This window comes from Oncorhynchus nerka, linkage group LG3 (genome assembly GCF_034236695.1).
Source record: "Oncorhynchus nerka isolate Pitt River linkage group LG3, Oner_Uvic_2.0, whole genome shotgun sequence".
NCBI lineage: Eukaryota > Metazoa > Chordata > Actinopteri > Salmoniformes > Salmonidae > Oncorhynchus > Oncorhynchus nerka.
The window spans coordinates 52,975,715-53,002,971 of record NC_088398.1 but is presented as its reverse complement, the minus strand read 5'-3'; the positions used below and the strand labels follow the sequence as shown (position 1 = coordinate 53,002,971).

The 27,257-nt window shown below is 43.0% G+C and overlaps 1 protein-coding gene across 1 annotated transcript in view; it reads right to left on the bottom strand.

Annotated features, from left to right (window-relative positions):
- LOC115110682 (integrin beta-5-like) overlaps positions 1-27,128 on the bottom strand; it is a 96,603-nt gene extending 69,475 nt beyond the window's left edge. The window contains exons 1-6 of the mRNA XM_029636528.2: positions 26,494-27,128; positions 25,831-25,916; positions 25,164-25,371; positions 21,953-22,202; positions 19,113-19,281; positions 13,434-13,595 (exon numbers count right to left, since the gene is read on the bottom strand). Coding sequence (XP_029492388.1) covers positions 13,434-13,595; positions 19,113-19,281; positions 21,953-22,202; positions 25,164-25,371; positions 25,831-25,916; positions 26,494-26,575 — 957 coding nt within the window. The 5' untranslated portion in view covers positions 26,576-27,128. The remainder of the gene's footprint in view (positions 1-13,433; positions 13,596-19,112; positions 19,282-21,952; positions 22,203-25,163; positions 25,372-25,830; positions 25,917-26,493) is intronic.
- Positions 27,129-27,257: the final 129 nt, after the last annotated feature.

Here is a 27,257-nt window from a genome sequence, read left to right as displayed (position 1 = left end):
TACAGTTAGATGTTATAGCTCTAGAGTAACCATGTTACAATGTTATTTTATAGCTCTAGAGCACATATGTCAGAGTCAAGGCCCGCGGGCCACATCCGGCCCGCAAGAAGGTTTTTTACGGCCCCTGGGATGATCTTGATTTATTATTAGAACCGGCCCGCAGCAAGCCGGCAGCCCGCAGATCTTTTACACGCACCAATACTACATTTCCCACAATGCAAAGGTGACGCACCGAGCAGTAGGCTGCTTCATTTCAATATTTATTGGCACAGCAGTCGTCAGCATCACAGTAAAATTAACTTTCAGATACCCATCAAAAATGGCAAAACGGAAGGTGGATACTGAGAACCGGGGGTTTCAAACAAGGTGGGAGTCGGAGTATATGTTCACGAAGGTAGCTGGAAAACCTGTGTGTCTTCTGTGTGGAGAAAGTGTGGCGGTACTGAAAGAGTATAATCTGAGACGACATTATGAAACGAAACACGCGGACAAAAACAAGAATATGGACATGGAACAAAGGCTACAAAAGGCAGAGGAATTAAAACGAGGCCTCAAATCTCGACAGGCTCTGTTCAAAAAGCCAAATCACAAGGCCAGGCTGCTGTCAAGGCCAGTTTTATTTTGGCAGAAGAGATCGCTAAATCAGCCCGGCCATTTACGGAGGGGGATTTCATCAAAAACTGCATGATTAAAGTTTGTGACGAAGTTTGCCCAGAAAAAGGCAACTCTTTTTAAATGTGAGTCTGAGCAGAAACACCATTGCCGAGAGAGTAGACCAGTTGTCCATCAATCTAAAAGAGCAGCTTGTGAAAAAGGGAAAAGATTTTATTGCATATTCCTTGGCTGTGGATGAGAGCACCGACATTTCTGACATTGCCCAGTTGTCAATTTTCATCCGCGGAGTGGACTCCAACCTAAGCGTGACAGAGGAGTTTTTGGCTTTACGTCCTATGCATGGCACAACTACGGGGCATGATTTGTATGAAGAGGTGTCAAGATGTGTAAATGAGATGGAGCTGCCTTGGGAAAAACTCGTGGGTTTGACAACCGACGGAGCACCTGCGATGTGTGGACACAGGAGCGGACTGGTGGCGAAGATACGGGAAAAGATGCAAGAGGAAAACGCGACAGGTGAGCTGACAGCTTATCATTGTATCATACACCAGGAAGCGTTGTGCGGTAAAGCCTTGAAAATGGAGCATGTAATGAGCATCATCACGCGCACAGTTAACTTTATCAGAGCCAAAGGTTTGAATCACCGCCAGTTCAAGGCATTTCTGACGGAGTTAGAAACGGAGCATGGTGATTTGCCTTATCACACAGAGGTGCGATGGCTAAGCCAGGGAAAGGTGCTTCAAAGATGTTTCGAGCTTCGTGAGGAGATTTGTCTGTTCTTGGACAGCAAAGGGAAAGACACAACACAACTCCGAGACGAAATGTTTCTGTGTGAAATGGCTTTTCTGTGTGACATTACGAGTCATCTGAATGCAATAAACTTGCAGCTGCAGGGTCGGGATCGTGTCATCTCTGATATGTACAGTACAGTGAAGGCATTTAAAACCAAACTGACTCTGTGGGAGACGCAGATGCGGAAAGAAAATTTGAGCCACTTTCCCAGCTGCCAGACCATGAAAGAGAAGCTCTCTACCAGTGCGTTCCCGAGCACACAGTTGGCTGATAAAATAGGTATGCTTGCCGCTGACTTTCGACGCCGATTTGCTGACTTTGAAGCACAAAAAGCAGGTTGGAACTGCTCGGTAACCCATTTGCTGTTGACGTGGAAAGCTCACCACCAAACCTCCAAATGGAGTTGATTGACCTCCAATGCAATGATGCACTGAGGGCAAAATATGCGGCAGTGGGTGCTGCGGAGTTCGCCCGTTTCCTCCCCGGCACAATGCCCCAGCTGCGCATCCAGGCTGCTCAAACGTTGTCTATGTTTGGCAGCACATACCTGTGTGAACAACTGTTTTCTTTGATGAACCTGAACAAAACATCACACAGAAGTCGACTTACTGCTGAACACCTCCACTCAATTCTGAGGATTTCTTCAGCTCAGAGCCTTACCCGAACATTGATGAACTTGTGGAAAAGATGGGACACCACCAAGTATCACCCTCAACCTCAAACAAGTGAACATTACTGTGCAATCACATATTTAGAGTTTTTACTCAGTTCAAGTTTAAAAGTTAAAATTTAATATTTGTTTTCACTGCATGTTACTTCTCCTTAAACAAAGTGTTGTTTTTGATTAATAGATTTTTGCACTTTATTTTTTTGTATTTCAATCCAATTATATTTTAAAAATATTTCAGTTGAGTGGATGATAGAAAATTGCTATTATTGTTTTTTCTTTGAAGTAAATTTAGCCCACTTTTGCTAAAATAGAAAATATAGTCTACTGATGGTGCCTTGAATACCGGTTTCTTTCATTTAATGTTCATGTTATGGGGATATTTATATAAAGGAAATTTGTCTTTTGTGTCTGTTGAAAATTAAAGATTACTGACAGAGCCATAAGAAAATATTGCTTTATTTATCTGATCATATTGTAATATATTTGTTAGGTTTTCAGTAGGTTCAATTAGGTTCACTAGACTATATGCGTCATTTAAAAAATTTTCAATGAACATTCGAACAGTCCGGCCCTCGTCTTGTAGCTGATTTTTTTATTTGGCCCTCCGTCCATTTGACTTTGACACCCCTGCTCTAGAGTAACCATGTTACAGTTAGATGTTATAGCTCTAGAGTAGAGGTCGACCGATTAGGATTTTTCAACGCTGATATTGATCATTGGAGGACCAAAAAAAGCCGATACCGATTAAATCGGCCGATTTATATATTTGTAATAATGACAATTACAACAACACTGAATGAATACTTATTTTAACTTAATATAAAACATCAATAAAATCTTTGTAGTCTCAAATAAATTATGAAACATGTTCAATTTGGTTTAAATAATGCAAAAACGAAGTGTTGGAGAAGAAAGTAAAAGAGCAATATGTGCCATGTAAACAAAGCTAACGTTTAAGTTCCTTGCTCAGAACATGCTGTTGGAAAGCTGGTGGTTCCTTTTAACATGAGTCTTCAATATTCCCAGGGAAGAAGTTTTAGGTTGTAGTTATTATAGGACTATTTCTCTCTATACCATTTGTATATCATATACCTTTGGCTATTGGATGTTCTAATAGGTACTTTAGTATTGCCAGCGTAATCTCGGGAGGTGATAGGCTTGAAGTCATAAACAATGCAGTGTTTGAAGCACAGCGAAGAGCTGCTGGCAAATGCAGGAAAGTGCTGTTTGAATGAATGCCTATGAGCCTGCTGCTGCCTACCACCACTCAGTCAGACTGCTCTATAAAATCATAGACTTAATTATAATATAACAACACACAGCAATACGAGCCTTAGGTCATTAATATGGTCAAATCCGGAAACTATATTTTCGAAAACAAAACGTTTATTCTTTCAGTGAAAAATGGAACCGTTCCGTATTTTATCTAACGGGTGGCAAACCTAAGCCAAAATATTGCTGTTACATTGCACAACCTTCAATGTTGTCACAATTATGGCAAATTAATTACGGTCTTTGTTAGGAAGAAATGGTCTTCACACCGTTCACAACGAGCCAGGTGGCCCAAACTGCTGCATATATCAAGACTTGCCAGAACGCAAGAGAAGTGACACAATTTCCCTAGTTAAAATAAATTAATGTTAGCAGGCAATATTAACGAAATATGCAGGTTAAAAAAATTAAAAAATAAAAATGTTTAAAAAAAATCTACTTATGTATTGATTTTAAGAAACCTCCCTGGAATAGGTGGGACGCTTGCGTCCCACTTGGCCAATAGCCAGGGAAAATGCAGAGCGCCAAATTCAAATAAAATACTATAAAAATCTAACTTTCATTAAATCACACATGTATCAAATTAAAGCTACACGTTGTGAATCCAGCCAACATGTCAGATTTCAAAAAGGCTTTTCGGCAAAAGCATAAGATGCTATTATCTGATGATAGCACAACAGTAAACAAAGAGTAGCATATTTCAATCCTGCAGGCGCAACACAAAACGTAGAAATAAAATATAAATCATGCCTTACCTTTGACGAGCTTCTTTTGTTTGCACTCCAATATGTCCCATAAACATCACAAATGGTCCTTTTGTTCGATTAATTCCGTCGATATATATCCTAATGTCAATTTATTTGGTGCGCTTGATCCAGAAAAACACAGCTTCCAATTTGCGCAACGTCACTACAAAATATCTCAAAAGTTACCTGTAAACTTTGCCAAAACATTTCAGACTACTTTTGTAATACAACTTTAGGTATTTTTTAATCGTTAATAATCAATCAAATTGAAGACAGGACTATCTGTGTTCAATACAGGAAGACAAACTGACGCTACTTTGAGTCATGCGCCTCTGCCAGTGACTGGAACGAATGACAAAAATCGCTGAAGCTGTAGACTTATATTTCCCTCACTAACTTTAAACATCAGCAATCTGAGCAGCTAACCGATCGCTGCAGCTTTTATTTTTTTAACGTTTTTAATTTCACCTTTATTTAACCAGGTAGGCTAGTTGAGAACAAGTTCTCATTTACAACTGCGACCTGGCCAAGATAAAGCATAGCATTGTGAACAGACAGAAACACAGAGTTACACATGGAGTAAACAATAAACAAGTCAATAACACAGTAGAAAAAATAAAAATAAAAAGTATATATATACATTGTGTGCAAAAGGCATGAGGAGGTAGGTGAATAATTACAATTTAGCAGATTAACACGAGTGATAAATGATCAGATGGTCATGTGCAGGTAGAGATACTGGTGTGCAAAAGAGCAGAAAAGTAAATAAATAAAAACAGTATGGGGATGAGGTAGGTAAATTGGGTGGGCTATTTACCGATGGACTATGTACAGCTGCAGCGATCGGTTAGCTGCTCAGATAGCAGATGTTTAAAGTTGGTGAGGGAGATAAAAGTCTCCAACTTCAGAGATTTTTGAAATTAGTTCCAGTCACAGGCAGCAGAGAACTGGAAGGAAAGGCGGCCAAATGAGGCGTTGGCTTTAGGGATGATCAGTGAGATACACCTGCTGGAGCGCGTGCTACGGGTGGGTGTTGCCATCGTGACCAGTGAACTGAGATAAGGCGGGGCGGAGCTTTACCTAGCATGGACTTGTAGATGACCTGGAGTCAGTGGGTCTGGCGACGAATATGTAGCGAGGGCCAGCCGACTAGAGCATACAGGTCGCAGTGGTGGGTGGTATAAGGTGCTTTAGTAACAAAGCGGATGGAACTATGATAAACTGCATCCAGTTTGCTGAGTAGAGTATTGGAAGCTATTTTGTAGATGACATCGCCGAAGTCGAGGATCGGTAGGATAGTCAGTTTTACTAGGGTAAGTTTGGCGGCGTGAGTGAAGGAGGCTTTGTTGCGAAATAGAAAGCTGATTCTAGATTTGATTTTGGATTGGAGATGTTTGATATGAGCCTGGAAGGAGAGTTTACAGTCTAGCCAGACACCTGGGTACTTTTAGATGTCCACATATTCTAGGTCGGAACCATCCAGAGTGGTGATGGTGTACCTTGAGCGTGGCTGAGGTGCACCCGTGACCGGCTCGGAAACCAGATTGCACAGCGGAGAAGGTACGGTGGGATCCGAGATGGTCAGTGATCTGTTTGTTGACTTGGCTTTCGAAGACCTTAGATAGGCAGGGCAGGATGGATATAGGTCTGTAACAGTTTGGGTCCAGGGTGTCTCCCCCTTTGAAGAGGGGGATGACCGCGGCAGCTTTCCAGTCCTTGAGGATCTCAGACGATATGAAAGAGAGGTTGAACAGGCTGGTAATAGGGGTTGCGACAATGGTGGCGGATAGTTTCAGAAAATAGAGGGTCCAGATTGTCAAGCCCAGCTGATTTGTACGGGTTCAAGTTTTGCAGCTCTTTCAGAACATCTGCTAACTGGATTTGGGTAAAGGAGAAGCTGGGGAGGCTTGGGCGAGTAGCTGTGGGGGGGCATGGCCAGTCGTTGAGAAATGCTTGTTGAAGTTTTCGATTATCACGGATTTATCGGTGGTGACCGTGTTACCTAGCCTCAGTGCAGTGGGCAGCTGGGAGGAGGTGCTCTTGTTCTCCATGGACTTTACAGTGTCCCAGAAGTTAGAGCTACAGGATGCAAATTTCTGCTTGAAAAAGCTGGCCTTTGCTTTCCTGACTGACTGCGTGTATTGGTTCCTGACTTCCCTGAACAGTTGCATATCGCGGGAACTATTCGATGCTATTGCAGTCCGCCATAGAATGTTTTTGTGCTGGTCGAGGGCAGTCAGGTCTGGAGTGAACCAGGGGCTATATCTGTTCTTAGTTCTGCATTTTTTGAACGGAGCATGCTTATCTAAGATGGTGAGGAAGTTACTTTTAAAGAATGACCAGGCATCCTCAACTGACGGGATGAGGTCAATATCCTTCCAGGATACCAGGGCCAGGTCGGTTAGAAAGGCCTGCTCGCAGAAGTGTTTTAGGGAGCGTTTGACAGTGATTAGGGGTGGTCGTTTGACTGCGGACCCGTAGCGGATACAGGCAATGAGGCAGTGATCGCTGAGATCCTGATTGAAAACAGTGTGTATTTGGAGGGCCAGTTGATCAGGATAACATCTATGAGGGTGCCCTTGTTTACAGATTTAGAGTTGTACCTGGTGGGTTCGTTGATGATTTGTGTGAGATTGAGGGCATCTAGCTTAGATTGTAGGACTGCCGGGGTGTTAAGCATATCCCAGTTTAGGTCACCTAACAGAACAAACTCTGAAGCTAGATGGGGGGCGATCAATTCACAAATGGTGTCCAGGGCACAGCTGGGAGCTGAGGGGGGGTGGGTAGCAGGCAGCAACAGTGAGAGACTTATTTCTGGAGAGATAATTCTTTTTAATTAGAAGTTCGAACTGTTTGGATATGGACCTGGAAAGTATGACATTACTTTGCAGGCTATCTCTGCAATAGACTGCAACTCCTCCCCCTTTGGCAGTTCTATCTTGACGGAAAATGTTAGTGTTGGGTATGGAAATCTCAGAATTTTTGGTGGCCTTCCTAAGCCAGGATTCAGACACAGCAAGGACATCAGGGTTGGCAGAGTGTGCTAAAGCAGTGAGTAAAACAAACTTAGGGAGGAGGCTTCTGATGTTGACATGCATGAAACCGAGGCTTTTTCGATCACAGAAGTCAACAAAAGAGGGTGCCTGGGGACATGCAGGGCCTGGGTTTACCTCCACATCACCCGCGGAACAGAGGAGGAGTAGGATGAGGGTGCGGCTAAAGGCTATCAAAACTGGTTGCCTAGAGCGTTGGGGACAAAGAATAAAAGGAGCGGATTTCTGGGCATGGCATAATGCGCAGACAGGGGTATGGTGGGGTGCGGGTACAGCGGAGGTAAGCCTGGACATGCTGGTTGTAATGGGTGAGGTCACCACATGTGTGGGAGGTGGGACAAAGGAGGTATCAGAGGTATGAAGAGTGGAACTAGGGGGTCCATTGTAAAACTAAAACAATGATAACTAACCTGAAAAACAGTATACAAGGCATATTGACATTTGAGAGAGACATACAGCGAGGCATAAAGTAATCGCAGGTGTTGATTGGGAGAGCTAGCTAAAACAGGTGAGACAACAGCTAATCAGCTAACACAACAACAGCAGGTAAAATGGTGATGACTAGGCATAGAGGGTCGGATTAACTACACACAGAGCCTTAGTTCGCGGCTGGGTCCGACAGATAAAAAAATAAATAAACAGAATGGAGTACCGTGATTAATGGACAGTCCAGCAGGCATCAGCTATGTAGCCAAGTGATCATAGTGTCCAGTGGGCAGCAGTAGATGGAACAGGGGAGCTGCCACTACGCTAGCGAAACAGCGTTTAAAGTTAGTAGCCCTGGGCTAGTAGGAGCATCTGTTCCGACAGAGGCCGGATGAAGGCACAGCGTCGGCAGACCAGTCGTGATGTCTCCACCCCCATGCTTCACAGTAGGTATGGTGTTCTTTGGATGCAACTCAGTATTCTTTGTCCTCCAAACACGACAAGTTTTTACCAAAAAGTTATATTTTGGTTTCATCTGACCATATGACATTCTCCCAATCTTCTTCTGGATCATCCAAATGCTCTCTAGCAAACTTCAGACGGGCCTGGACATGTACTGGCTTAAGCAGGGGGACACGTCTGGCACTGCAAGATTTGAGTCCATGGCGGCATAGTGTGTTACTGATGGTAGGCTTTGTAAATTTGGTCCCAGCTCTCTGCAGGTCATTCACTAGGTCCCCCCGTGTGGTTCTGGGATTTTTGCTCACCGTGATCATTTTGACGTCACAGGGTGAGATCTTGCGTGGAGCCCCAGATCGAGGGAGATTATCAGTGGTTTTGTATGTCTTCCATTTCCTAATAATTGCTCCCACAGTTGATTTCTTCAAACCAAGCTGCTTACCTATTGCAGATTCAGTCTTCCCAGCCTGGTGCAGGTCTACAATTTTGTTTCTGGTGTCCTTTGACAGCTCTTTGGTCTTGGCCATAGTGGAGTTTGGAGTGTGACTGTTTGAGGTTGTGGACAGGTGTCTTTTATACTGATAACAAGTTCAAATAAGTGCCATTAATACAGGTAACGAGTGGAGGACAGAGGAGCCTCTTAAAGAATAAGTTACAGGTCTGTGAGAGCCAGAAATCTTGCTTGTTTGTAGGTGACCCAATACTTATTTTCCACCATAATTTGCAAATAAATTCATAAAAATCCTACAATGTGATTTTCTGGATTTAAAAAAATAATTTTGTCTGTCATAGTCGAAGTGTACCTATGATGAACATTACAGGCCTCTCTCATCTTTTTAAGTGGGAGAACAACTGGTGGCTGACTAAATACTGTTTTGCCCCACTGTACATAGTCCATCTGTAAATAGCCCACCCAATCTACCTACCTCATCCCCATATAGTTTTTATTTACTTTTCTGCTATTTTGCACTCCAGTATCTACTTGCACATCATCATCTACTCATTTATCACTCCAGTGCTAACTTCTTGGTGACAGGTGGCAGTATTTATGTCCATATGAAATGCATGCCCAAATTCAACTGCCTGCTACTCATCCCCAGAAGATAAGATATGCATACTATTCATAGATTTGGATAGAACACCGAAGTTTCTAAAACTGTTTGCATCATGTCTGTGAGTATAACAGAACTTATTTAGCGGGCAAAACCCAGAGGACAAACCATTCAGATTTTTTGTTGTTGAGGTCACTCTTTTCAATGGGTTTTCATTGGGAATCCAGATTTCTAAGGGACCTTCTTGCAGTTCCTATCGTTTCCACTGGATGTCAAGTCTTTAGAAATTGGATGAGGTTTTTCCTTTGTGTAATGAAGAAGTACGGCCATCTTGAACGAGGGTCACTTGAAGTGTACTGTTAGATAGCATGCTTTCTGGTCACGCGCCTCTACAGTTTGTTTTACTCCTGTATTGAACACAGATCATCCCGTTAAAAATACCTAAAGTTGTATTACCAAAGTAGTTTGAAATGTTTTGGCAAAGTTTACAGGTAACTTTTGAGATATTTTTTAGTCCCGTTGCTCAAGTTGGAACCGGTGTTTTTCTGGATCAAACGCGCCAAATAAATGGACATTTTGTATATATATCGACAGACTTAATTGAACAAAAGCACCATTTGTGATGTTTATGGGACATATTGGAGTGCAAACAAAAGAAGCTCGTCAAAGGTAAGGCATTAATTATATTTTTATTTCTGCATTTTGTGTCGCGCCTGCAGGGTTGAAATATGCTTTCTCCCTCTGTTTACGGAGGTGCGATCCTCAGATAATAGCATTGTTTGCGTTCGCCAAAAAGCCTTTTTGAAATCTGACATGTTGGCTGGATTCACAACAAGTGTAGCTTTAATTTGCTATCTTGCATGTGTGATTTAATGAAAGTTAGATTTTTATAGTAATTTATTTGAATTTGGCACTCTGCATTTTCCCTGGCTTTGGGCCAGGTGAGACGCTAGCGTCCCACATATCCCAGAGAGGTTAATCTGCTAAATATAAATTATTTCGCTACTATGGCCTATTTATTGCCTACCTCCTCACGCCATTTGCACACACTGTATATAGACTCTTTTTCTAATGTGTTATTGACTGTACGCTTGTTTATTCCATGAGTAACTCTAGTTGTTGTTTGTGTCGCACTGCTTTGCTTTAACTTGGCCAGGTTGCAGTTGTAAATGAGAACATGTTCTCAACGATTTTACCTGGTTATAAAAAAATCAGCTGTGCAGTCATATCCTGGGATTCATCAAATTTCAGCGAAAAGCACTCAGTGATAAATCCTTGAGCACTTGTTGATTCACGTTATCCGAGAAAGACTCTACCCTTCTTGTCACAGTGGCTGGGCCAAGTGTTTAATAATAAATAAATAGTGTCCCACTTCAGAGAGCATTTTTTTATGTCCTCTTTGTTTTTGAATTCTTTGAATAACGTCTCGGCGGCAACCACCATTGAGTCCTTGTATAGCGCTCCATCAGTGAACAGTTTATGTCAGCCATCTCTTGGCTAAACACGGAAGGAAGGCTCTGTTGCAGCCTTATTTTAAGCTGTCGGTTTGGTAAAAAGCGACTGCTGTGCTTTCAATAGACTTGAGCTGGTCAATTTTCCTTCAACGAAGCATGCTCTTTAGCCGGTAAGTTTCTTTGAACTTGGGGTGGATGGTGTTGCGGTGCAGCTCCACGTTACCCCTTTTTGCTAGCGCTACAGCCTGGTGACAAATCAGGCAAATCCTTTTGTCCTTAACTACGATGAACAGAAAATCGTGTTCCTATTCTAAATGAAAATTAGACGTTTTTTGCTCCCTTGTGCATCGTTTCGTTAGTTTGCTTTTCGTTAGCTTGATATTATAACAACAAGTGCCTGAGCTAGTTAAGGCGGGAGTCAGGGATTTAATTTGTCAGACATCAAACCTAGAAAATGTATTCGATTGGCCAGATATACCCCTCCCCCGCACCTCGACCACCATAACTACACACAGGTCTCACATATGGCACATTTGAAATTAAATTCATAAATAATAAAAACATTGACATTTGATTTTTTTCCCCCTCTGATTTTGAAAACTCCTCGCGATCGACTTCTAAGATCATCTTGTCGACCGAGATGGACTGGTTGGCGACTCCTGCTCTAGAGATATAACATCATTGTAACATGGTTACTCTAGAACAGTGGTCGCCAAACCCGTCGATCGCGGTCGACAAGCCGATCTTCAAGGCATTCCTAGTCGATCACCAAATATTTCTGTAGAAAAGCCAACGAACGATAAAGGCTTACACTCCTTTTTAAATCGTGTTGAGCTGTTGCCAGTAGGTGCACTTGATTCAAAAGTCCTGCGCACCGGGTAAGCAAAGTGTTCCCATGAGACAAACTCCGCCTACCCGGCGGACCGGCAAATCTGTGACTAAATCGAGTGCACCTACTCTGCTGCCCGTCAGATAGCTCAAATCACCATGGCTACAGAGCTTCCATGACACGAACCCAAACTGGCTGCACGCGTGCGCCATCGTGCATACATTTTCTCCCCCCCACGCCAACCGTGATCACGACACGCAGGTTAAAATATCAAAACAGACTCTGAACCAATACATTAAATTTGGCGACAGGTTTAAAAGCATTAAACATTGATGGCAATTTAGCTAGCTACCTTGCACTTGCCCAGCTAATTTGCCCTATTTAGATAGCTTGCTGTTGCTAGCTAATTTGTCCTGGGATATAAACATTGAGTTGTTATTTTACCTGAAATGCACAAGGTCCTCTACTCCGACAACTAATCCACACATAAAAACGGTGAACTGAATCACTTCTAGTCATATCTCCTCCTTCCAGGCTTTTTCTTCACTTGACTTTATATTGCCATGGGCAACTTTCATGAATTAGGTGCATTTCCAACACGACCTCGTTCGTCTTTCAGTGGGTACCTGCTTCTGTAAACCAATGAGGAGATGGGAGAGGCAGGAGTTGCAGTGCGATCTGCGTCACAAATAGAACAGACTTCTATTTTAGCCCTTGGCAACGCAGACCCTCGTTGGCGTGCGCAAGAAGTGTGGGTGCAATAATTTAATAATATAGATTCCTACATTTATTTTGCAACGCTTGTGCACGCGACGCGAGGGGTGTAGTCAAGCCTGTGACCCTGACCACAGCCAAGTTTAACAGGCTACTAGCCTACATAAGACTTAGTAACTAATTAAAACCATGACCACAGAGAGATTGTCAACGAATACAGCAAAGAGCTGCTGTTTTTATGTGTGTTTAAATGTATATATTTGTTTAAATTTATATTCAGCATGTCACTGTTTTTATTCAAAACTATTACAAAAAGGCACTTCTCCGTAGTTCCGCTCGGGCTGCAGCTGCAATAAATGAGTAGCCAAGTATCAATAGCATTGCATTTTATTATTATTAAAAGCTCATCGTCTCGATTTTAATATTAAAGAATATTAAATATTAATATTAATATTAATATTACAGTGTCCCCTTTCTCTGGTCAGTCTCACCGGAGGAAAGCATTCCAAGTCAGAAATTTGGGCATCTTTCTAGAGCTCCGACTTTTTGACCTGAAGAACACTGACGTTGTCATTTGACCTTGTTGACCATCAGATGCAGGTACCATCAGTCCAGTAAAATAAAAAATATAAATATTTAAATTCATGCTCCACAGTGCCTCAAGTGCTAAACCAACTGATCTATTCTGTTATCAAAGCTCGAGTTTTTAAATATAATATGGTCTGATGAACAATATTGGCAGGCCGATCATATAACCAATATGCTGTGATAATGTATTAGGCCTACTGCCCAAACCTCATTCCTACAAAACTGTTTGTGTGAGGTTAAATGTAAAAAATTCAGAGGAGTAGATCTCAGCTTGCTTTTTGACTGCGAAAGTCATCTTGACTCAGAAAAGGTTGGTGACCACTGCTCTAGAGTAACCATGTTACATTGACGTTACAGCTCTAGAGTAACCATGTTACATTGACGTTACAGCTCTAGGGTAACCATGTTACATTGACGTTACAGCTCTAGGGTAACCATGTTACAATGACGTTACAGCTCTAGAGTAACCATGTTACAATGACTTTACAGCTCTAGAGTAACCATGTTACAATGACTTTACAGCTCTAGAGTAACCATGTTACAATGACGTTACAGCTCTAGGGTAACCATGTTACATTAACGTTACAGCTCTAGAGTAACCATGTTATAAGGAAGTTACAGCTCTACAGTAACCATGTTATAACGTTAAAACGCTTCAGTAACCATGTTATAAGGAAGTTACAGCTCTACAGTAACCATGTTATAATGTTAAAACGCTTCAGTAACCATGTTATAGCTCTATGGAAACCATGCCTTGTCTTACCATCTTGGTGGAGCCGCTGTATTCATTCTTCTCATTCATGTGGCACTCCCCATCATGGGGCTGGACCAGGCCTCCCAGTTTACCGTCCAAGGCCAGGTGAGGCACATCGTCTGTGGCAAACACCAGCAGGTGGAAGCCCTCCTTCCTCCAACCTATCCTCTCCTGCACAAGGGAAGAGATGGTCACTTTACTGAAAGTTTTAGAGACACCTAATAACTGAGGTGTAAATTAAAGCTAATTTATGCTTGAGCTGTAAAATGTGGCCTCCGGAGGCATGCAGAGGCTAAATCAAGCTCCGTACCGCATTGCTATGCGCCTCTCAAATTCTGTAACAATGCGGAGGGCTCCGTATCGACATGATTGGTTGATGGTAGGTGGGGGCAACTTCCTTCACAATAGCTCTGCCCTGGTAAGCGCAAGTAGTATTAAAGCCCTGACGTCTGCGTTGCAGTAGATCCTGAATGGCCAGTGCAGATGGCGGATTGACCATGAAGTGCCTTTTAGTCTCCTCCAGTTTACAGTAGGCAATTATTATTATTAAAGTTTTTAACTAGGCAAGTCAGTTAAGAACAAATTCTTATTTACAATGACAGCCTAGGAACAGTGGGTTAACTGCCTTTTTCAGGGGCAGAACGACAGATTTGTACCTTGTCAGCTCGAGGATTCGATCTAGCAACCTTCCGTTACTGGCCCAATGCTCTAACCACTAGGCTACCTGTAGTTTTGTACTTTCGTACTTTCGTAAATGCACAGGGGATCAGTCCATGAAATCAAGACAGAAATACAAGCTTGATAAGAACAAAAAGAGACAAGTTCATTCTAACTGATCATTGATAGAAATTGATTTAAGTTATAACTGTACTATAAAGCTTTTATAAAAGTGTTTGTAAAATATTTAATGTAAAAAGAGCTTGGCACGACACAGCTGACAAAAGATCCCAGAAATGTTCCATATGCACAAAAAGCGTATTTCTCGCAAGTTTTGTGCACAAATGTTTACCATCCCCGTTAGTGAGCATTTCTCCTTTGCCAAGATAATCCATCCACCAGACAGGCATGGCATATCAAGAAGCTGATTAAACAGCATAATCATTACACAGGAGCACCTTGTGCTTGGGGACAATAAAAGTAACTCAAATTTGCTGTTTGTTTTGTCACAATGCCACAGATGTCTCATTTTTTGAGGGATCGTGTATTTGGCATGCTGACTGCAGGAATGTCCACCAGAACTGCTGTCAGATAATTTAATGTGCATTTCTCTACCATAAGCCGCCTCCAATGTCATTTTAGAGAATTTGGCAGTACGTCCAACCGGCCTCACAAAACGCAGACTACGTGTAACCACGCCAGCCCAAAACCTCCACATCCGGCTTCTTCACCTGCGGGTCGTCTAAGACCAGCCACCCAGACAGGTGATTAAACAGTGAGCATGCACAACCAAAGAATTTCTGCACAAACTGTCAGGAACCATCTCAGGGAAGCTCATCTGCATGCTCGTCGTTCTCACCAGGGTCTTGACCGGACTGGAGTTTGCTTCATAACCAAATTCAGTGGGCAAATGCTCACCTTGGATTGCCACTGGCACGCTGGAGAAGTATGCTCTTCACGGATGAATCCCGGTTTCAATGGTACTGGGCAAATGGCAGACGTGTGGGCGAGTGGTTTGCTTAGGTCAGCGTTATGAACAGAGTGCCCCATGGTGGCGGTGGGGTTACTGTATGGGCAGGCATAAGCTACGGACAACAAACAATTGCATTTTATTGATGGCAATTTGAACAGACATATACCCCGTTACGAGTTCCTGACGACGATTGTCGTGCCATTAATTTGCCGCCATCACCTCATGTTGAAGGATGATAATGCATGGCTCCATGTCGCAAGGAACTGCACACGATTCCTGGAAGTTGAAAATGTCCCAGTTCTTCCATGGCCTGCATACTCAGACTTGTCACCTATTGAGCATGTTTGGGATCCTCTGGATTGACGTGTATGACAGCTTATTCCAGTTCCCCCTAATATCCAGCAACTTCACACAGCCATTGAAGAGGAGTGGGACAACATTCCACAATCAACAACATGATCAATTCAATGTGAAGGAGATGTGTCTTGCTGCATGAGGCGGTCACAACAGATACGGACTGGTTTTCTGATCCACTCCCCTACTGTCACCTTCTTGGAAATGGGCGGACCAAGGCGTAGCATGAGTATTGTTCCACATATTTATTTAAGTGAAACTAACAAAACAAAATAACAAAAACTACAAAGACCATGAGGACGTAGTACACTAACAATCAATATCCCATAAAACACAGGTGGGGAAAATAGCTACCTAAATATGATCCCCAATCAGAGGCAACGATAAACATCTGCCTCTAATTGTGAACCACATTAGCATCTACATAGAAATAAATATACTAGATCACACCCTGACCTACTACACCAACCAAGGGCTCTCTATGGTCAGGGCGTGACAGTACACCCCCCCCCCCAAAGGTGCAGACTTTGGCCTCAAAACCTGAAACCAAATGGGGAGGGTAGGGGGGGGGGGTGATTAGTGTTGGTGGCGGCTCCGGAGCAGGTCATAGCCGCCGCCCAGACCCCGGATCCGGCCATCGCGCTGGGCTGAATGCCATGCCTGGACTGGGCATCGGCGAAAAGGAGGGCTCCGGCCATGTAGCTGGGTTGGACGCCGTGCCTGGACTGGGCAGCGGTGCAGAGGAAGACTCCTACCATGGAGCGGGACTGGACGCCTTGCCTGGAGGCAACGGACCGGGAGCCGTCGCCGGAAGCTCCGGACTGTGAATGCGCACTGGAGGCCTAGTGCGTGGAGCTGGTACAGGTGGCACCGGACTGGTGACACTTCAGGACGAGTGCGAGGAGGAGACACAGGACGTACCGGACTGGGGAGGCGCACTGGAGGCCTGATGAGTGGGGCCAGCACAGGTTGCACCGGACTGGTGACACACTCTTCAGGGTGAGTGCGAGGAGCAGGCACAGGACGTACCGGACTGGGGACACGCACTTCAGGGCGAGTGCAAGGAGAAGGCACAGGACGTACTGGACTGGGGAGGCGCACTGGGGGCCAGAAGGATGGAGCCAGCCCAAGTTGCACCAGACTGCTAACTGGATCCTCTGGTCAGATGTTGAGCAGAAGACACTTGCACAACATCTCTCTTTCCTAACTTCCCCAATGCCTCCCTGACCGTCTCTGGCACTTCAGGGCAAGTGCAGGAAGCAGGCACAGGACGTACCGGACTGGGGAGGCGCACCGGAGGCCAGAAGCGTGGAGCCGGCCCAGGTTTCACCAACAGATATCTGTTTTCCCAGTCATGTGAAATCCATAGATTAAGGCCTTATGAATTAACTTCAATAGACTGATTTCCTTATATTAACCAAGCTCAGTAAAATATTTGAAATTTTTGCATTTTGTGTTTATATATTTTCTGAATGTAGTAGGGAGTTGTAGTTGCCAACAGGCCAATATTGTACATAGTTTAGCGCAGAAAACGTGGTAATTAACTGCAATGACTATAATCCATTGCGCGCATGCTTACTTGTCCGGTCTCGGTATGTGTGGAGCAGACAAGGAGACCTATCTCGTTGACTGAAACAGAGAGAAGTGAGAAAATGCAAGAGGGATAGAAAGCATACCTGAAAATACATGATCTAAGTGATTAATAGTTGGTATTCAGCAGTCAGAAAAGTATGCCTTATTTACATTGAAGAACTACTAAAATAGTGATTTTGTCAGAGAGCATAGACAGCACCTGTACAGAGAAGAGATTACTTGGTCATCAAATAAAATAAATATTTTATTTAAAGTATTGTGAATAAATTATGGTTAATAAGTGATAAGCAGCAATGGGCAGTCACAACCATCATGGGACAATTTTTTTCTTCTTCTGTGTTACAGCATTCAACCCACATAATGCATTTAATGTCTAACCGAAACCGACCTCAAAATGCACTAATCGCTCTGCACTACTAGCTGTAAAGAGTAGTTCCTGCCCCTATAAAACACTATCACTTCATCATTATTATTATTACGAGGAAAGGAAACTATCACTTTCCACAAGCTTGACAACCACATACATCAACAAGGAGAGTAGCAGGTGTTTTATCCAGAACAAGATAATTATCAATGGAAAGCAGAGGTCAGAAAAAGTGTAACAGCAAAGTTAACATAGTGCTGAGTAATAGCATAACACTAAACACACCTGACCTTTCACCCATGTTTAGACATAAAAAGGCATCCATTTGTGATGCCCAGCCCAGTATATTCCCAAACTGTCCCTCATACCATCATGGTCACCTAATCATCCCCAGCTTACAATTGGCTCATTCATCTCCCCTGTGACTATTCCCCAGGTAGTTGCTGTAAATGAGAACGTGTTCTCAGTCAACTTACCTGGTAAAATAAATACAAATATTATGTGCCACAGTACACAATAGAAAGAGATGTGGGTTGGCAGTTGGCATACAAGGCCCTTTTTGAATAACATGCTGAAATGCTAGAGACATTAAACAAACCTGCCATGCTTCAAATGCGTTTTGGCTGGAGTGGTAGTTAGTTCACTATGTACGACAGTCATGCAACCATGCCCATTTGATGTATATATATATTTTCTTTTTTACAGGGAAACAAAGAGGCATAGGTTTAGCTGAATATTCTACAATGGTCAGCAAAGCAAATGATTAATTAGTCAAAGTAATATTCTGACAACGTAACCGAGTGAAACAAACATATCAAGAAAGTATTGGCGCAACTGCAAAACAGACTGCCCGATCCAAGTTTCTGTTACAACAAATCGCATGGTAGAGTTGGGAGGGAGGGAGTCATTCTCTGTGATATATACTGTGATATGACTGGGCCTGTTTCTGTTAGTGAGTGGTCTTCTTGTTGAACCAGCTGCACCAGACTCGACCCCGCCCTGTGCAACTGGGTACTGGACTTCCTGACGGGCCGCCCCCAGGTGGTGAGGGTAGGCAACAACATCTCCTCCCCGCTGATCCTCAACACGGGGGCCCCACAAGGGTGCGTTCTGAGCCCTCTCCTGTACTCCCTGTTCACCCACGACTGCGTGGCCACGCACGCCTCCAACTCAATCATCAAGTTTGCGGACGACACAACAGTGGTAGGCTTGATTACCAACAACGACGAGACGGCCTACAGGGAGGAGGTGAGGGCCCTTGGAGTGTGGTGTCAGGAAAATAACCTCACACTCAACGTCAACAAAACTAAGGAGATGATTGTGGACTTCAGGAAACAGCAGAGGGAACACCCCCCTATCCACATCGATGGACTAGACATCCTGTTCAACCACCAGGTGCTTTGAATTAACAGACTCAATTAACCCTAAAAGTCTCAATTGTGACTTGTGTTCATTAAGCACAAAATGGGGGGGACAATCAGACCAGGGAGGGACTACCTACACCTACTCAGTAATAAATGCTCATTTTCGTATTCCATTGTGTGTGCTAATGAACACGACCAGGGCCTCAATCCATCATGTCTACGTGACTGACAGCTCACAGGAGAAAACCTAAAGGGACTTGACTGACAGAAAATCTGGTTCTGATTGGTTAGGATTAAGGTTTAAGATTAAGGTTAGGGTCAGGGTTATAGGTTGGCATACCAGCCGGTCACATCCCATTAATCACACCCCGGCCTCAGCTCACCTTACAGACGGCAGCCTGCAGGATGGCGTCGAAGCCTCCCTCCGGAGCGTCCCTGTTGCGAGACACCATCTGTTTCTGCACCTCCTCGTTGAAGCGATCCACCTTGTCCGTCAGGGAGAGGAGGTGGCGGAACCCGAAGGAAGGGACACAGTTGGGGAACAGCTTGTATCTGTGGAGAGGGAACTTTTAAAATAAATTATGCTATTTATGTAACAGACCTGGGTTAAAATAGTATTGGTTTGTGTTTGATTGAGCTTGTCTGGCACAGTGGAACCAATGAAATAGTGCAAACCCTGTCCATTTGGCACCCCCACACAGGCTCTCATTCAGGCAAACTATTTCAAATACTGGCTACATTTAATATGGTATAATGCAGTTTCCTCAAGAGGAAGACCTCAGTGACATTCTAACACACAATTCATCCTGGAGGAAACACATATCCTTTGGGGCATTTGATGGTTTTGGCAAGGGCAGTGGTGTGTTAAGGACGAGAGGCCCAAACGGCATGATCTGTCCTCTGCCCCTAACATTTTCCTGCAGTACTGCCTCTTTGACTGACACACAGTCCACACACAGGACCCAGGGCATAACCTAGTTGGGCAGTGATGCGTGATGATGGCACTAAGTAAGTGCGGCGTAATCTCACCTCCAGGGCAAATGTGGTGTGTGATGTGTGGGCGGCTGCTTTCAACCTCTATGTTCTATTCTGTTCCCTTTCAGCCTGCCATCATCATCATCATCCACAGCAAGCCTCAGCATCACTTGATAAAGATGAACAAAAATGACTGTATATAATTCAAATACTGAGCTATAGTGTATACTCAAAAACATTTGGAAATTTGATTATACTAATACAATTGCTTAGAGAAAGATTTTGCTTAACAAGTACTATTTTTTTCCTCCAAAAAGCTAGGGGTCAAAATTGACACCCCTGTTGTCAATACCTCACCTTGCTGAGCATTTTTCTAAAATGTTTAATGAGTTGGAGAAGACATTGGGAGGGATGTTAGATAATTCCTCCATACAGCATCATTCTATATATTTGATATCCTTCATCTGCACTTATGGACATCCCTCAATTCAAACCACAGGTTTTCAATGGGTTTCAAGTCCAGACACCGAGATGGCCATTGAAAAATGTTGATATTGTGTGTGCTTAGTGTTAATGTCTTGCTGGAAGATTAACTTGCATTTTCAAGTTTCAGCATCCAGGCAGAGGTAAGCAGGTTTTTGGCTAAAATACCCTGGTACTGGGTAAAGTTCATGATGCCATTAACCTTAACAAGGGCCTCACTCCAGCGGAAGCTAAATATCCCCATAACATCAAAGATCCACATTCTCATTTTGATGCCAGACCCACCACTGGTGTGCGTTGCCAAAGAGCTCTATTCTCATTTTGATGCCAGACCCACCACTGGTGTGCATTGCCAAAGAGCTCTATTCTCATTTTGATGCCAGACCCACCACTGGTGTGCGTTGCCAAAGAGCTCTATTCTCATTTTGATGCCAGACCCACCACTGGTGTGCGTTGCCAAAGAGCTCTATTCTCATTTTGATGCCAGACCCACCACTGGTGTGCGTTGCCAAAGAGCTCTATTCTCATTTTGATGCCAGACCCACCACTGGTGTGCGTTGCCAAAGAGCTCTATTCTCATTTTGATGCCAGACCCACCACTGGTGTGCGTTGCCAAAGAGCTCTATTCTCATGTCATCAAACAAATGTAATCGCCCCGAAGTTTGCTAAACGGCATTGGCACTTGGATTGGTTAATGGCATCATGAACTTTACCTAGTACCAGGATATATGGTCAGATGACATGAAAATAGAGCTTGACTTGAAGGCGGCAGTCCAAAAAACAAACCCAATGTGTTCTTCAACTCAGAAAACATTTTGGAAAAAGGCTCAGGACAGGAATCTTCGCAGGGTGAGGCATTGTTTGCTGCAGCTAGCGACTTGAACGAGTGCAAACACTCAAACTGGACAGTCTTCTTTCAAAGACTCAATCATGGACACTCTTACTGATAGTTGTAGCTGCTTTGTGTGATGTATTGTTGTATCTTGCCCTTTGTGCTGTTGTCTGTGCCCAATAAATGTGTGTACCGCTACCATGCTGTGTTGTCATGTGTTGCTGCCTTGCTATGTTGTAGTCTTAGGTCTCTCTTTATGTAGTGTTGTCTCTCTTGCTGTGATGTGTGTTATGTCATACATATACACACACAATTATTATAACATTTAAAAAAATGTAAATATCAGGCCCAAGAAGCCTTTTGCTAAGCCGTAAATAACAATTTGTTCTTAACTGACTTGCCTAGTTAAATAAATAAAAGAAAGAAAGGTATTGAAAACAGGGGTGTCCATTTTTACTCCTACCTTTGTTTAAGAAGTCATCTGTGTTTATTTTCAGTCTCTACAGCTCAGTATTTGAGTAATTATTGTATACAGTCATTTTTCTAATCCTCATTAAGGACCCCACTGTAACAGAGTGGACAGGACAGGGTCAATTACCACTTTCACAGAAAAATTATCCTGAAGTGTGAATGGTATAAGAAGATATAAAGTGGTTAGTGAACTGACACAGTGATACAGTCTTTCCCTCTCTCACACTACTACTCTAGTTTTAGAGGAAGACATTCTAAGCAAAGTGCCCTCACTTCCATTTTAGTAGAAATACTATATATATACTAAAATATTGATATTACACTTGATCCTAGATGAAATCCACAAAATCCCAACATGAACCCAAATTATTTCAGCTGCACTCCCTATTGGATTCCCAAATCAACCGAAAACACATGGTTGTGCTCTTGCAGTCAGTAACAATGCCCTTCCTCAGTTCTCACCCATTGCAGGGGTTGTCCTGGTACTTGGTGGCTGTGTAAGAGAATGGTGACATGTTCTTGTCTACGAAGGATCCAAAGCCTAGTCTGAAGTTTGAGGTGAGTTTCCTCATCTCGTCAGCCAGCTTGGTGCCCAGGTTCCTGATGGTGTCCAGGTCATCCTTCATGGACAGAGACAGGTCCATCAGGTAGTACAGGTCAACAGGGTAGTCCTCCACCTGACGCACCTGCACTTCGAATGAGGTCTGGTCACCTAGCGGGAGGGGGAAATTGATTGATTTGTGCCATTGCTTTGATAGGTTTACAAATCAAACAGCATCCTACATTTTCCTGTACAGTGGGTTGACTTAATATTTTCTAAGAAAAGTGGTTTTTCCCCCAATTATACTGAACAGAAATATAAACGCAACATGTAAAGTGTCGGTCCCATATTTCATGAGCTGAAATAAAAGATCCGAAAAAGGTTTCAAACCATTGGCAACCCATCATTTGAGACTTGCCTTGTTATTTAAAAAATACATGTTTTATTGCTTGTTATTCTGGCATTAACACGTGTCACATATCAGTTTGCAAACAATGTAAAAATATATATCATTGAGTTAATAAAGCCGCATACAAACATGGTCTCTTTTTTGTTTCTTGAGTAAGGCAGAGAGTGTTGCGCAGTGTTCTGTCACTCATGGGGGGGGGGGGGGGGAACACTACGTCACCGCCAAGTCTGAGGGTAGAGCTAAAAAATGCTATCCCCCTGTGTGCTGGCATAGAGTTACATAAGAAGTGCCCATCCAAGAAGGCTCAAGGTCAGAACTTGTTCTCAACTGGCCTACCTGGTTAAATAAAGGTGTTCTCAACTGGCCTACCTGATTAAATAAAGGTGTGAAAAAAAGAGGTTATTTGCCACAGATAAAATGACATCTACAGTAGCTTTGATTGGACTGATCATGTCATCATCATACTTTCAAAATCTTAGCTAGCAGTCATCATAAATCAAGTTGAAAATCTACTGGCAAAACGTTTTTAATCCTTGTCATATGAAGATAAATAATGAAGAGAAATTATAGATAAAACATAGTGCTCATCGGCCATTGGAGATAAACATTACAAAACAAGTTGGAAATCGCAAATTCAACAATGAGTGGTTTGGAAGGAATCAGTGACAGTGGCTAACTGCAAGCATTGCAAAGCAATCACTAGCCTGCTATTCAGTGGCTGTGTGGTCCCACATCTGGGATTAAAGGGCACTTTTCCAAGTTTAAAATGATAAACTTTCAACATCGGCCATGCTGTCAATGAAGCATGATTTGTGCAGCACTTAAAACAACTGTTTACTTGGAACGGCAAAATCTGACTTTAGTTCGTTCAAGACAACTGGGAACTCGGGATAAAGAAACTACGACTGGGAAATACTTTGAATTGTAAAGCCAGCGTCTTTCTAGAGCTACGACCGGAGATCAATGACGTCATCATGAATCAACCTTGTTTTTTCCCCGAGTTCCCAGTGGTTTTGAAAGCACCATAAATACAGAGAATGCCAGACTACGATGACAACATTTGCCCACAAAGGACCGCCGCACCACCTTCCATTTCAAGTGAGCACAGCACAAGGGCACAGCACAAGTCCAAAAATGTATTGTATGCTGCTGCATAAATGATGTAATATGCCAGGGAGATATGTACAGTGCAGTTAAGAAAGTAATACTAAGCGTATGTTGTGTAGTAAGATGTTAGTAGCACATGTGCGTCACCCTAATAATTTGTTCTATTTAACCCACTGAATTTCGCCTACTGTTCTGACTTGGTGGTGCACATGTAGCCTATAACCGGTTTTAGAGAAATGTAATCATTGAATATTGTAAGAGCTTTCATTGTCTGCTTATATGCCCTCTATATTTATCCTACGGTTCTAACTTGGTGTACAAGGAGAACACTAAGAACGGCCCATGTTCTGAATTCTGTTGCTGTACATTTCAAAAGTGCTAAACAAATAGTTAGGATGGACGTAGTCAGTATCTCTCGCTCATTAATGTCTTAGTCGAAATTAAGGATTGCCTCATGCTCTCATTGTCCCCTTATGCCATAGTTTGGCAGTAAATTAGGCTGAATTAAACTGTTTCGTTGCCAGACAAGGCTTCGCTGATAGCCAGGTGTAGCAGTGGTAAGATGTTGGGACAGCTTTATGTAGGCCTTAGCAGTTTATGGGCACCTTTTGTCACCGTTATAGTGCAATTCATGTATTGTTTAGTGTTGTGGCTTTGCTGGCATGCATTCCACTTATATTATTTTGCCCCACCAAGATTTACATGCTAAAATCGAAACTGTTCCATACGCACAAAAAGCTTATTTCTCTCAAATTTTGTGCACAAATTTCTTTACCTCCCTCTTAATGAGTAGTTCTCCTTTGCCAATATAACCCAATCCAAGTGTGGCATATCAAAAAGCTGATTATACAGCATGATCATTATACACAGGTGCACCTTGTGCTGGGGAAAATAAAAGGCCACTCTAAAATGTGCAGTTTTGTCACACAACACAATGCCACAGTTGTCTCAAGTTGAGGGAGCGTGCAGTCGGAATGCTGACTGCAGGAATGTCCACCAGAAGTGTTGTCAGATAATTTAAAATGTTCATTTCTCTACCAATGCCGTTTTAGAGAATTTGGCAGTCTGTCCAACCGGTCTCACAACCGCAGACAATGTGTAACCACGCCAGCCCGGACCTCCACATCTGGCTTCTTCACCTGCGGGATCGTCTGACATCAGCCATCCGGACAGCTGATGAAACTGAGGAGTATTTCTATCTATAATATAAAGCCCTTTTGTGGGGGAAAACTTGTTCTGATCGGCTAGGCCAGCATCCCAGTCTGGCTGCTAAGTGGGTGGGCCTATGCCCTCCCAGGCCCACCCATGTCTGCGCCCGTGCCCAGTCATGTGAAATCCATTAGGACCTAATAAGTGTATTTCAATTGACTGATTTTCCTAATAGGAACTGTAACATGTTGCGTTTCTATATTTTTGTTCAGTAAAGATATGTAAACAGTGTTCCATATACAGCTCATGTCTCTCCAACCTTTGGTTCAAACTCTGTTACCTTTGTGCTCAAACCCTGTCACATTGTGCTCTGAGAGGGTTGATTCTCTGTGCTTGCCTGGTCTCATACATGACATAGGCCTACATGGCACAAAAAGACTGGATCACTAGGCTAGGACTGTGCTTACCTGGTCTAAGATTCAGGGAGATCTTCTGGGGCATGATCTGGATGACATCATACTGGGTCGGCCCGGAGCCTTTGGAGCTGAGGGGTTCGCTCTTCACTACCATGGTTGTGCTACTAGGACTCTCTATGTTATGGGCCTCACAGCCTCTCTTCTGCAGGTTCTGACTCAGGTCACACCGCGACGTCAGGGTCCTCGCCCTGCCAAACTCCTGAGGAAAGAACAAACTAATGACACCTGTCATGCAATGTAAAAGCTAGAGTACACACTTGTCTGCCTCTCAGCCCTGCCTCTTCAGTTGAGTATTGGTAAGCGAAATTAAAGGATTGGGGTAATCTTGTACATTTTTCTTTTAGTTCTGTGAGACAATTGTAGGTCTGAAAGCAGGTGTAGAAAATCTACTATGTACAGAGAACACATTTCCAGAACTGCACAGGTGCACTCCTACATCCTGTTGGCTCAAACATGCTCAGGAGTGATGATGGCTTTTCGTTTTGCATGTGAACTCGAAACACCACACAACAGTATGAGAGTCCTCACCTCACACTAAGACAACTATTGGGTTCAGTATGTCACATTTAGAAATGTTGTGAGAGTATTACTAATCTCACCACCACAGTGGTGCATTGTAAGTAAACCTAACACTGGAGGAGTGAGGCACATGTCCTACCTCTTGCGCGCACCAGGCGCAGCTCGGAGAGATGAGGAGGCATTCTTCACAGGATGTAGCGCTGCCACTCATACAAACATTGAGTCCTAATGAGAAAGTAGTAAAAGTAACCAAACAGAATCTCTGGAACAGTGTTAATCGTTCATTACATAGATTTCCAGACAATAGATTAGATTTCCAGACAATCAAACTCACGTGAACAGACATGTAATACACACATATTTAGTATTTTTCTTATTCAAGCGCAGGTGGAATATGGCAATAACAATTTAGATCATTTCTTCCACGTCAGCGTGAAACATAGTGCTTAAATCGATTTATAGGTACATGATCGAAGATGTTGGTTTAGAAATAGCCTTTATTATTCAAACATGAATTTACACTTCAATGCAACGTGTCAAACATTTGAAAGAGTGACAACCACAACAGGCTATTTAGTTTTCACAGGGAAACAATCGAGTGTGTATGGCAACATTGTTGCATGAATTTCACGGCTACTATAACGATTGTCCCACTTTTAATACACTATAACAAGCGACTGCATACGAAAACTAGTCTTCTAGAACACCTTCCCGTGGATTACAGCCAGTATAGGCCATTTAGAACACGTTTCGAGAATAATGTTTTGCTCCTCAGTTTCAAGAAGAAAAAAAACGTTCTTACCTAGTGCAACATTGTGAATAAATATTTCCAGAACCATGCAGCCGAAGGCTGTACGGTACACCAACTGCAATGGGCTCCACATAATTTCCTCGTAGTGGGTCCGATATTCAAAAGTCTATGTTTGTGAAGTTATGGCACTGAAGTCGGCAGTCGAACCTCACTTTAGATCCAGGTTCTGTCTGCTCGCTCGGTGAAGACTAGTGAACCATTCTCTTTGTCCATTTGAACTCCAGCAAAGCTAATCAGCCTCATAATGTAAACGCGACCTCCAAACAAACATTACAATTCATTGTCCATCTGAAGAATTCCGTACAACAGGAGGAAAACAATATTTTGCAATGTTGGGTTTAAGGAGTCAAAAGCTGTGATTTTTGAAAGTAGTTATGCAGAGCCAGTTTACCATGATGTCCGGAGTTCACTCATAACTGACACCATTGGTTATTGTTTTCCATTACTTTTCAAATGGTTATAAGCCCTTATTTTTGTGCAATAATTGCCAGTCAAAATTAGTTGAAAGTAGAAGTTCGGTCTAAATGTAGAATAGAATTTCAGTTTATTAGAATAGCTTTTCCCTAGCAAATGTGTGTTTTAATCAGTCTCTATAGTTGCAAATCCAGCCGCTAGTCTCCGCCCATTCGTTAACCCCATAGAGATAGACAGAGTCGTCTCCATTACGATGCCATTATAGCGCCTGTGACAGCATCGGCGTCGCTGTTGAGGCTACAACCAATAGGAACACCACCCAGCTTACTACTTTAAAATGG